Source organism: Bison bison, unplaced genomic scaffold (genome assembly GCF_000754665.1).
Source record: "Bison bison bison isolate TAMUID 2011002044 unplaced genomic scaffold, Bison_UMD1.0 scf7180017864043, whole genome shotgun sequence".
Lineage (NCBI taxonomy): Eukaryota > Metazoa > Chordata > Mammalia > Artiodactyla > Bovidae > Bison > Bison bison.
Genome location: NW_011494615.1, coordinates 578,360 through 590,974, shown reverse-complemented (window position 1 = coordinate 590,974; position 12,615 = coordinate 578,360). Strand labels below are relative to the sequence as shown.

The 12,615-nt window shown below is 46.9% G+C and overlaps 1 protein-coding gene across 6 annotated transcripts in view; it reads left to right on the top strand.

Annotated features, from left to right (window-relative positions):
* The window catches only part of TRAK1 (trafficking protein, kinesin binding 1), a 99,973-nt gene that overhangs the window by 82,790 nt on the left and 4,568 nt on the right, over window positions 1-12,615 (top strand). For 2 of the 6 annotated variants that reach the window (XM_010835453.1, XM_010835456.1), the window contains 2 exons: window positions 3,568-3,912; window positions 11,217-11,319. In XM_010835453.1, coding sequence (XP_010833755.1) covers window positions 3,568-3,912; window positions 11,217-11,319 — 448 coding nt within the window. Of the gene's footprint in view, window positions 1-3,567; window positions 9,028-11,216; window positions 11,320-12,615 lie in introns of those variants that run through there. The other 4 variants (XM_010835459.1, XM_010835458.1, XM_010835454.1 and 1 more) reach the window with 3 other exon arrangements.

The following is a 12,615-nucleotide window of genomic DNA, read 5'->3' as shown; positions in this document are numbered from 1 at the left end:
CACATACTGTAAAATAGCGCTCACATCTGCCACACAAGATTGTGGCAAGGAATAAACGTGATGTGTTTTGTATTATGCTCAGCATCTGTTAGGTACTTATTAACTTGTAGGCGCCTCGAACATGTCCCTGTTCCGTTAACTCAGGTAAAAAGGCTATCCTCACCAGTGTTGAGACCGACCAGCATTGTGCTGGTGCCATGTTCTTACATCCTTTTTCATTGGACCACCAAGAAGCTGATAGGATTCCCATGTTCTCCAGTGACCCAGGTAAATGTACCTGGGGTGAGGCCTCTGGAGAATGTTGGCTGGGATCATAGCAGATAGCCAATCTATGTCTTCCATCTGTCTTCCTTACCTGTTTAATTAATCTTGCTATCTGCTCATTGGTGTCAGCCAAAATAGATGGGCTAGGTGTTTTGTCTCTTCACCTTACCTTACACGTTTTAAGTAGGTGAAGAACAAACAAAACATTCAACCTAGAGAGAGATATATCTGCATTAAAACGATGAGTCGGACAGTATTTTTTTCCCCTCTATTTTGCTCTTCCTTTCTAATTATAACCAGATAGCATTTCCAAATAAACAAGTTAATATGTAATTAGGGAAAAGCACACACTTCCAAGCTGTCCATTATCCAGCAAGTTTAGTTCTAACTTTTAAGCCTCAGGTGCCCTGCTGACATAAATGGATTGAGTCTTCTTCTCCTTTGGTGACATGAAAACCTTTTAGTTAAAAGAATGGGGTGTGGAAAGAAAGCACACAGAAGGAAAAGAGTAGTAACTGTAATTATGTTTTTGCCCTATCCATACCCTGCTCCATAGGCCTTCATCTTGGTGCTGACTAGGAGCACAACATTTTCTCTCTTTGCCTGCCTGACCCCAGCGTCGTTAACATGTGGGCGGGAGAAGGTGATGGTAATGGGAGGTGGGGTAAAAAGCCAAGTATTATGCATCTTTCAGCATAATCTTTCCACTGCAGTCTCACTAGATTTCCTTGCTCTGCATTTTCAGGGAATGCAAATAACTCGGTGTACTTTGTAGGCTATTTAACTCCAAATAGCAACTCTCTGTAGCCTCATTGGTGTCTTGGACTCATGCACGGGGTGGGGAAAATGGGGCAGCCTATTAAACAGATGGAAGATGGAGGCCCACCGGACTCTTTTCTGGGCCTAGACCTCCAGCCCCACTGAGTTCTTTCCTGGTGGATCGTAAATGTCTAGAACCCTCTTCAGATGGATGGGGAGACCCGACACTTCCTTGACACAGTTCTTCACTTTCCAGTGTGTTTGCTTTGCCTTTTGTCCCCTTCCAAAGGTAGAGGTGGTGTGGCCACATTGCACCTGGGGATTTCTCATCTTCCTTCTGAGCCCTGGTTGTGCTGCTCCAAGCTAGGTATCAAAATTCTGTGTTTAAAATTTCTCCCCAGTACAATTTTGTTACCAGGAATGTGGATGTGTGAAGAGTGAACACAAACAGTGGGCCCATTTTGGATTACTATGCATGGAGGTCCCCAGGAGTGGCAGGAGAAACCCCAGTGGCCGGAAACCCCATTGCATCTCCTGGCAGGCCCTGGACACCCATGAGGAAGTTCCACTGCCCACTGTGTATTCCTCCAGATTCTCATTGAGCCCAGGTTCCTGGCTGGAATGCTGATGGCCTTGCTTGTTTTCAGACCTGTGGTTTGGGGAGGGAAGTGGGGTGAGTTTGTGGCAAGAACTAGGCCTTTAGCACTGAACACTGGCTATGCTACAACTAACTCAGTGACTTTGGAAGTTAGGTAACTTCAGTGAACCTCTGTCTGTGAAAGTGCGGGTCATAATACTTAACCATGACGGGTGGTTTTGAGGAATGAGTTGAGGTGATACATATAAAACAAGCTGCCCTGCTGACATGTCTCTGTACAGGGTATCTTTTTAAGAAATAGTGCCATGGAACCTAAGACTTAGAATCCCATGGACAGGTTTATTTCATTATATGCACCTTTGGTCTGTTTTCTTTTCTTTTTTGCGTTTAGAATATTTTCCATTTTTATTCAGTAGATTCCAGTTAAGTAGGTTGCTATTGTACTTGTGACACTTAATGCCAGGATAAACTCCAAAGTGTGTATGACTTTTTTCTGTTTTAAGTGGATTTCAAGTCATCCATCTGCAAAACCCTTTTAAGACTCCTAGGCTGAGACTATCCGATGAGAAATTATTTTGTAGCAGTGTTTTGGAGGCAGTGCACTCAACTGGGCACAGCAGAGGGTTGGAGAGCGCAGTTACATTCCTGGACCACTTCCTGGCCCCACTGCCTGCCTGCCTTTCCCTCTTCTTTTATCTTGACTCCTGAGCTGCTGGCTCCTGGCCTCCCTAGTTCCCCTTTCTGATGTTCCCCAGGGCAGCATGGAGGGATCCCTGCCCTCCTCACAGAGGATGCCCTCAGGAAGCCAGCAGTGACAGTCTGAGAGGTTATTTGTGCAGGAAGACTCTTACATTTTCATGCTTGGGCACCACTTTCAAAGTCTCTCTGTTGAGTTTGGCATGTTTTCAGTATGGCCAGCTTTTTCATCTGTGGAATGGGGATAGCATGCCCAGCCTCATGGGCCAGGCACTCAGAGCCATGTGAGGGGTAATAATGTCCTAAGGGGGAAAGAGTTGTTCTGGCAGGTGGATTGGGCAGAATCCTGGCACAGAGCAACATGCTAAAGGATCTGAGGTGTTGTTCTTCAGTACATACACTTCTTAGCCCAGGCTTCCTAAGAAGGCTTGGTCTTGTTACTCTGTGAATACCTGGCATCCTCAAGGTCCTCAGGGACATACTCTGGTGTTATTACAGACCTTACACCATGTCATCTGAGTCTCAGGGTCTGGTGTCATTGAGGAGATTGGCTTCTCTGCTTCAGACCTCTGGGTGGACTTGCATGTTCTTAAATCACATCTCTTTAAGTCAATTCCCACTCCCCAAACCTGCAGCCCGTCAGGGCTGCTGGCAGCATACAGAAAACTTAGGTAAAGGAGGTGACGGCCGTGCCCACCATTTATCCGTGTGCTGTGATCATTTCTTTTTGCTTTTCTCTTGTTGTGGGTGCCTAGAATTGGTTTGGCATCATCTTATTCTGTTTCTGCTGTCTTCCCTGTTCCCAGCATTGTGTGCTTGGCGTAGAATCCACACATATCCACCCCCGCCCCCCGCCCCTCTTTCTGTGCTTGTCGTGCTTATTTTTTCCTCTTCTATGTCCAAAGTGATTCTGTGTTGAATTTGGGGGTTGACATTAGTTGCTTAAAGAGTTTGTCACCCAACATCCTTGACACAAAGTATGATGTTAATTTTACTTTGTTAAAAAAATGGATTTTTACCCTGGGATTGGTGCTCCTTCTGGGCATGGAAGGGGGTTGGCACCTGACACACAGCAGGAGGGGGGCAAGGCAATTCCGTGGGTGTCCCTCCCTGAGTCCACCTGCAGCGCCCAGGGCCCCCTGGGCTTGCACTCCATGCTGGAGGGTGGTGAAGAGCCATCAGCTTAGACTCCCATCCTAATCCTCTCTTCTCCCTGTCACCCCCTTCCCCCCGCCCTTTCTCCTTGCAAGGTTCTGCCACCCTTCACCACTGGCAGCAGTTGGCCCAGCCTCACCTCGGGGGCATTCTGGACCCCCGGCCTGGTGTGGTCACCAAGGGCTTCAGGACACTGGATGTTGACCTGGACGAAGTGTACTGCCTTAACGACTTTGAAGAAGACGACACAGGTGACCACATTTCCCTCCCAGGCCTAGCTACCTCCACGCCAGTTCAGCACCCAGAGACCTCAGGTGAGAGGTCCCGAGCACGTGTGACTGTCTCAGGCAGCAGAAGTTACCCAAGCCGGCCTCAGGCTTTCCCAGAGGAGATGCAGGAGCCGCCAGCGGCCGAGGAGGAGGAGGAGGAGGAGGGGTCTGGTGAGGGGACCGCCATCAGTCCTGTAAACCTGGCACCTCTACCGGAGGCAGAGTTCCAGGCCATTCTCACTTCCGTTCCGAGCACCATCCGTAGTGGCTCTCTGTCTGTAGCTTCTGCTCGTCTGTGTGGGTGATGATGAAAGCACTCCCATCGTGGGGTTCCGTTTGTTAATAGAGTCTGATGCCTCCTTTTGTAACAAATGGGTGCGGCTCCTCGCCCATCTTGGAGGTGCATGGCCCAGCAGGCTCTTAAAGGGGAGCAGGAAAGGCTGCTAAAAAGAAGTGGATTATTGCCCCGTCATTCCCCCCCAGTCCTGAGCATCAGCTCCCCGTTTCTGTTCTGGGTTGCTTCCCACGTCTAAGGGGCAGCTTCTCGAGTCCCCTGATGACCTCCAAACTGAGCTGAGCTGGGCAATTTTAGGGGAAATTTTGAGTGCTGGAATGTTCAAAAGGTTAATGAGAGAATGTGTTACCTGCATGATATATTAAAATTGGAAGAAGCCCAGAAAGTGTTCAGGATTTCAGACAGCACTTCAGAGATCAGCCTGTTCATTTCCTAACTGTAGTGAAGATACGTGTGTTTTCGTTCCAGCTAATACATGTGTTCAAAATGGATTTTTTAAAAGTGCTTTAGCAATTCTCCTTAATCCAGCAAACCCTAAGAGGATGTTAGTAAGCTTTTTTAGAGAGAGAATTCTAGATGAATCTGGAAAAGAGCTGTGCCTGATCTCTGTGTTCTCCCCACCCACTCCCCCACCCCCAGTATTAAAGTTATGACCATGAGTTTGCAGAATTACACATCCTAGGGGTCACTGGGATGCAAAGCTTTGTGCTCGGGGGCCCTGGGATCACAGGATCACATGGGTTACTATTTACCCAGACTTCCTGGACCTCCTCATTGCTTGGGCTGAGGGGGAGAGACCCAGATAAAGAAGAATTAACCCAATGTCATCATTCTAATGACATTTCCAAGTCACCAGGTTTGAGAAGAGCACATTCATCTTTGTGACTGACAATTTTCATTCATGGAAGGTTCAACATTCCACTTATAGTACAGAGCAGGTGAGAGCTGAGGTTCATGGTGGTGTCTCCCATCCCCTGGGTAAGTTCACACACCTGTGGCCAAGGGACTCTTTTTAAAAATATTTTTTTCCTTTGACATAAACTTTAGGTATCATCAAGTAAAAAAGATTGTTTAACACCTAGGTATATTTTTATCTTTTAGCCATTAAGTTACCAGATTAAGCTTGCAATGGAATGAAAATGTTCATTATTTAGAATCTTCTCACAAAGAGGAAACCAGCTTAGGTATTGTTACCTCCTTTTGTCATCAGCATTGGTGCCCTTCTGGAAAGCAGACAGTGGTGCAGGAGACGCTGTGTCTGCTGATTCTGTGACTGAAGTGGCAGGCATTGTGTCAAGTGTGGTGACCCCTCCCTGCAGCCTGACAGGTGAAACAGAAGTGAATGCTGTGAGTTTAAAGAAGCACCATTAGGTTCATCTTTGAAAAATTGTAGAGAAGGAATAAAGCTTATCAAGTCAGCTAAGAATATCCCTCTGAGAGCAGCGAGGGCAAGGGGACCAGGTATGAGGAGCTAAGTCCTGACCACTTTCCTAACCACACACAAAGGCATGTCTGTTGCTTCTTCCCTCCTTCCTCAAACCTGGAACAAATCCATCCCAACACCTCTTGAGAAGAGCACACAAACCGCCAGTGGAAACTGTAGAGGGGTCACGTTGGAAGTGTGCGGCCAAAAAGAATGAGATTACTGAAGGGAATTTAGAGAAGGTCTGCTCATCTAGACAAGGGTTCTTCTGAGATTGTTTTCAGAGTAAGGTGTGTCAAAAGTTCTGTGCAGGAGGGAAAGGCTTGGCTAATGATTTGGCTGTTTTTCCCCTGTGGGGAATGATGGGACCATTTTGATTCTTGGAACGTAAGAAGCACATCACTCGGTGTAAATCAGCCCAGGGACCCTGAGTGACATTATGCACATAATCGTGGAGTCATGGGCAGACAGATAAGCTTCCACGGGGAGGCCTGGGGCATCCTCTGTCTTGGGATTTGTACTCAGGCTGGCCTGCTCTCTGCCTTGGTCTCCCCTTTCCTATTGCCAAACAGCACAATTCCAGGAGCTGCCATCTGCCTGGGAAGACTTAGTAGGGAGAACCTTTGAAGACAGAAGGTGGTTAACCTTTCTTTTCTAACAACTGGTATTATGGGAGGAAATTGGGAAAACTTGTATATTAGGCAGTTTTTTCTGGAGCCTGCTTTCTCATGGAGAAAACATTTTGAGTGCTGAAAAATATTTATTAATATATTTTAATGTATTATTGTATCATTATTTGATTTTTATAATCCCATGTCTTTAAAAAGGATGAATCCTTGTTATATTTGTAAATAATTTAGATGATTAAAATGGATTATGATAAACAACTTTTAGATTATTAGTTTTACTTTATTTCAGTAACATATTTTGTTTTAATTCATAAAGTATACTTTTATCAGAAATAATCTCATACCGTCAGTGTTTCGAATTTTAGGTATTTATGTGTAGCGAAGAGCCTGCATGTGGTAAAGGTTAAAGATTAGAGTTTAAAATCACACAGTTAGGTCAGCAGATGGTGGTTTGGATGGACAGTCCAGTTGAATTACCTGGATGCCTTGATTCTTAAAGGGAAGACAGAGGCAGGATTAAAGCAACATATAAGAAAGTAAAGGTCAGCTTATTTAATACTCATACACATGGAGACCATTTCCAGTGGGAGAAATTCCTAAAACAGACTCCTACACATCATGGCAGCCTACCTGGCAGTGGTTCTGCAGTAGAGCTGTATTATCTATGGGGCTGAGGTCCTAAAGTAAGTGTTGAAAGTAAAAATCTCATTTGGTCAAAAGTACCCTTGGAAATCCCTGAAGGTGCAGGTCTTCGGCCCCTCAGAAGCAAAAGCCAAGAACTAGCTTCCTTTGTAGCTTTCTTATTTGTGACACAGGCACAGGCTCTGCTCAGGCGAGTTACTTGAAGGGAAGGGAACAGCTGAAAGAAGCAGATGATTAAGGAACTGAGTGTCACTCCAGCCTCCTCTGGGGCGGGGCTGGTGTGAACAAAGCCTCCATTGGGCATTCTCTCACACTGGTCAGTCCCACTGGGGAAGCAGGAACCAAAGGGGCTTGTGAGGGAACGTTGGCCATTGAGACCTGAGGAATCTGAAAGGAAAAGTCTGGTACATTCAATTCACAGACCGTTGGGTCTGGGAATGTTCCTTCTTGTCTCTGCCTAGAGAACTGAGGGAGTTCCCACTCAGATGGCCAGACTTTTCAACCTTGCTCTGGTGTGTAGCAGTTAGAGGAGTTTGGTCATGGTGGACAGGACCAGGATCTGCTCGCACCCCTGTATTAGGAGATGTTAAGGAAGTCTTGTGCTCTTGCATCAAAGTATATACTACACAACAGCAAAACAGGCCAGGGCAGCCTGAAATGGAAAAATGAATGAAGAATTGCTTTATTGACTTGTCTCAAACAGCATGGAGTCAACCCTACTTAAAATTTCCAGAATAAGCCTGCTCTCTGAAAGCGCTTTCTCTAGGATCCTCATCTCTGAAAACCACAGGAGGGTGCTCTAGTGCTGGGAGGGGCACCCACGTGGACTGCTGAGCGGATATTTGCACTCAGCCTTTTCTAAAGTGAAGGGCCCTTGAGGGAGCACGTGGGCGGGAACTGAGTTTCAGGTTTGTTGTCCAGTTGCACCACCTAGTGATGCCCTGGAGAAGTACACCTTTAAACTGGCTCCAGGAGCACCAGCTGGATGAACTTGGGGCAACTTAGCCAGGCCAGCTCCCCACACTTGTCGGTGGTTGCCACAGGACAGACAAGAAGGCAAGAGGGAATGGGATCCAGCTCTGTTGGCATCTTAAGACTCCAAAGAGATTTTTACACTTGCACTTTTGACTTTTTAATAGCATTCCAAAAAGTCACTTTATCTCCTGAAGATACCCCAGAAGCCACTTGAAAGAATTTCTGGTTCTGTCTGCCACGCCATGAGATTATTCCTCTGTTAAGTCACTCTTTAGATGAAACAGAGAGTAGACAACGTGTTGCGGTGGGTCAACTTAACTTTTCATTTTTTTAAGTTTTGCAGGAACCAAAAGTTGTACAGAAGCCAGAATAAGATCTTGTGATGTGGTTTTCAGTCTCTGTGCTAGAAACCTTCCCGGAACCGATGGGCTGAATGTCTGCATTGGGGACTCATGGGTCTTTCAAACTGTAGATGGGGTTGTGTAGAAGAAATGCTTAAGAAGCAGAGAAAGAGAGTTACAGGCCCATGTTAAGCCTGGTACTAAGGGCTTTCAAATGTCATCTTGTAACACTGTGTAGTTTAAAATCACTTTTATCTTTTTTTAAAAAAAGAAAAGATAAAAAGCGGTTCTGCTGTATCTGAAACTGCCTTTGTTTCCCTAATCCTCAGAGAAAAACACCTGGTAAAGCTACATTAGTCCCAAACAGCATTTATGTTAATGATGAAGCACAGGGCAAACAAAGGTTTATGGAGTTATTCCCACATGGACTCATCACAGAACTTTTTTTCCCCAGAAAAATTCATGCAGAGACAATCTTGAATAATCAAGGATTAACTAAGTATAAAAGTTCACTTTGATAGATTAGGATTTTGTACCAGTTTCAGAACCTGGAGGAGGAAGAACAAATAAAAATAATAAAGAATTAGGGGCTTGGGGGAGGAGAGGGGGAGAAATGCAAGTTCATTCCTAAATAAAATACTTGATGAAAGTATTTGTCAGTGTTTGTACTTCTAGCTCACAACACTGCGGTCCTCCAGTCAGATTGAGAAAAAGAAGGAGGATTTAAGTAGGAAGTCAGAGCATTAAATCCAGGAAACCCCGTCCTTGGAGGCCTCATGTGAACAGCACAAGGTGAACTCACAGCACCTAAGGCAGGGCTTTGGGGTGCAATAGGGCCTGGCCCTCTCCCTGAGCCCCTGCTCTCTGCCCTGAAGACTCTGTTAGCACCTCCTGCTTTGGGAATTTGCTCTCTCCTGTACACAGAACTGTAGGAATCAGCCCCTGACGGCTCTGTGGCGACTCACTCTCTCTGTGTTGTGTCCCAAGGAAGGGAGACGCTGCAGCGGCCCGGCGGGCAGTGGTGACTCAGAGAGCTGGCGGGTCCAGGCGTCCCAGTGGTATTGCAGAAGGGCTGAACCTCTGGCTTTGGCACTTTTGATTCTTGTTGATTTACCTCAGTCTTCTCAAGCTGTCCATCGCTTCGGGGGAATGATGACCTCTGAATTTTAGCAGCCTTTTCCTCTTCCCAAAACCCATTTGCATAAGATGGGTTTTGCTTCTGCTGATGCAACAGTGTCTAAAATGTCCCATCTCACACTAGCTGTTGTGATTGAAGATCCAATACGTAATGGGGTGGAGGAGGAGGTGAATGTGTGTGACCTTTTGATTTGATATTCTGGCCATGCGTTTAAATGGAGTATGCTTCTAAGTTTAAATCCAGCCTCGCTTTTGTTTGATTTTTTAAAAAATGTTCTCTCTCTTATAACTGTTCTGTCCTAATTACTTCTACTTACTGCATTTTTTTTCCCTCCCTCCCAAATAACCCGTCATGCCTGTTATTTGGGATGCTTTTCTCAGGTTTTCTGTTGCTTTTGTTTCTAGACTTTATTGCAGTCAGAGAATCGTGATTGGTCGGTTGCCTTTTCTTCATAGCTTCTTCCGTTTTTGTTTTGCTCACAGTCATTTTTCAGTTATCTGAGTTCCTAAACCATTACTTTTTTGATTGAGAAACAAAGATGCATAAAGGCTTTTTTTACATGTGTTTCCCACACCCCTCTTGCTTTGCCTGGAGCTCCTTGAGGCTGAGAGTTTGCTCTCGTGGCTGTGGTGCTGGCTGCCATGCCAGCGGCTATCAGAGCCTTCCTTGACACACAGAGATGACTTGGACCACAGTCATCAGGGCAAACCAGTCTTGCACAGCTCCTGAGTCACTGCCACCATTTTTGTGCTTTGGCTTTGTCCTGCCTGCCTTCAATTTGCGTGTCTCCAGTATTTTTTTTATTTCATCTAGTTTCTTGTTTTTCCTTTTTCTTTTTTAAAGACACAGTCACCTGTGTGTGGATCTGTAGGTTTGGGGCACTGATCTCTTCTGGTTTGATTTCCTTTTTGTCAAATCCAAGAGAAAACTTGCCATAAAGAGCTAGAAGATTCTAGTTCCAGACTTTTGAATCTTCAGCGTGCTCATGGCCTCCAATATCCTAATCATTTTTCTCCCAGGAGGTCTCTGGGGGCTGAGAGGCTGCAGGGGTGGAGTTGGTGGGGAGGAGGGGATGACCCTAGACCTCACCATGCATGCTATTGGGAGCAAAATTTTTTTTTTTTCCTTTTGCATTTGAGTTATGAATGAGGATGACCTCTACAATCATGATGTCTCCTGTAGACTCTATTCCTACTTCTTACCTGCGGTTTTCTGATGCATGGTCCTAAAGCTTCTGTGATTTACTTTGCTCCAGATCCTAGTCTTCAGCTGCCTTAACAACTCTTTGGAGCTTTCAAAGGAAATAAGTTGAGGACAACATACTCATTTTCATCAGAAACCAGCCATCCTAGAAATGGCAAGAAAGCAGCTCAGGGGAACTGGTGCTGCTTATAGTGCTGTGTACCAGCCCAGTCCTGGCAGAGAGTCTGGGCCCTGGGACTTTTGCCAGCAACGTTGTTGCTGAGGCAGCTGAGGCCCCATCTCCCTCCCTGCCGACCACAGATAGGCAGTAGTGGAGCCAGCTTCCTCAAGCCCCTTTTTGTGTAAACTGAAAAGGGAGCCCATGAGCCTTGCCCTGTTTCTAGGTGCAAGTGCCTCTCCCTGCCCTGCACCTCTCCCCTCCCCTTGGCAGAGCTTGGCACCTATCTGCCAATGAAAAGAAAAGGAAAGCAACAAAAGAAGGAAGCCGGTTCAAATCTCTGAGGAGGGAACCCAAATTTAGCCCCAAGGGCCCTTTGGCCCTTCAAACTGGATCCACTACTGGCCAAAGAATGCTGATGGGAAACCTGTCTGGATTGGGTTGGAAGCTGGAATTCGATGCTCTGCATGCCAGTGCTCAAAAGTGTGGTTGTTTTTGAGGGACCACCTTCGACCCAGAACATTCATGTTTCACCTTCCTCGCCCAGATCCAGTTTACAAGGTAGCTCATCGCTTCTTGCATCTGTCGAGGGCCATGCGGGACTCTGACTTTTCTCGTGGGTGTACTTGGATGCAAGGACTATATTTTGTTCCTCCCCTCCCCCCAATTTAGCCCACCACCCTGGGAAGTGCATGTCACAGACCAACTCCACCTTCACCTTCACCACCTGTCGCATCCTGCATCCTTCAGACGAGCTCACGCGGGTCACACCAAGGTAAGGGACCCAGCCGTGGGGTGGGCAGGGTGGGGTGAGGTGGGAACACTCCCTGCGAGACTTAATGTCAAGGAAAGCTGAAGTAGAAAGAGGGTTGTTCAAAACCAACTCCAGCCAGTGGAAGCATCTCTCACCTGTTCAAGTCCCATCTCTTTTTTTGAATCAAGACCCCTATTGATTCATAGCCAGCACAGAATAGAGAGACCTGGACCCACTTTAAGTTGCTTTCGTATTGGCCATGAAAGATTCTTAGGCCCTGCCTCAACCAGCTGAAGTTCAGGGCACTACCGCAGGCTCTAAGGCCAAGTCTGTTGGCTTTTTGCCCCCAAATTTGCCGGTAGAACATGTTCTTTCACAGAATGGAGTTACTGAACCCTGTGGTAGCCCTTATGCCCCTGGAAATGGTCTCAGGAACCATGTATGCATCACAGCCACACTGTAACAGCCGAAATGATAAAACTTGAACAGAACCACATGCTTGATGTGGTCCATTTCCCTTGGATGCCTCCAAGAAGTGATAGAAGTTAGCACCATCTGACGAGAGGATTTGTGTGGCCTTGGCAGGGTTGGGGGAAGGGTCTGTTTGACTGGATTTCAGGCTTCCCAGAGCTTCTGGTGAAAGGGAAAACGGTCTCCCACAACATGGTGGTGTGACCCCCCTCAGCCATTTTCTCTGTGGTGTGAGGTGCCAGGATGAGTGGAAAGTATCTCACAGGAGGGAGGCGAGTTGGGCCAGCTCGGAGGGAGCAGCCACCCCAAGGAGCACCTTCAACTATGAATAATTCTCCACAGGTCATGTGAGGAGGACGACGAAGCAGCCCCAGGCCCTGTTGAGCTGAGAGCAGATGTAGGGCAGAGAGTGAGCCCACAGGCAAGGCAGGGGGTGAGCACACCGCCAGCAGGGCCTGCCTGGCAGGGCCCTGTGAAGGAGCTGTGTGTGCACGTGTGGCCGCCACTAACCCGCAACGTGGGCGTGGATGTGTCTCTGTGGTTGTGCCTGGCTAATTCGGCCTTGACAGCAGATACCCCTAACCTGTCTAAACACCCCAGTCAAGCCAAGTGCCAACACTAATACAGGTCTAACCAAGGTTCTTACCAGAAGGGGATCTCTAAATTTTAGCTTGTCTCCATCTCCCTTCCTGCCTCTGGAGAACCTGGCTTCCCCATCCCCCAGCTTTATGTTTGAAGAGATTGTGTTGAAAAGCAATGGACAGAGCTTCCCCTTGGGAGAGGCTGGTGCCCTGGCACTCTTCTGATGGCAGCTGTAGGACTCAACACTGCACCCCTGCCTTCTTC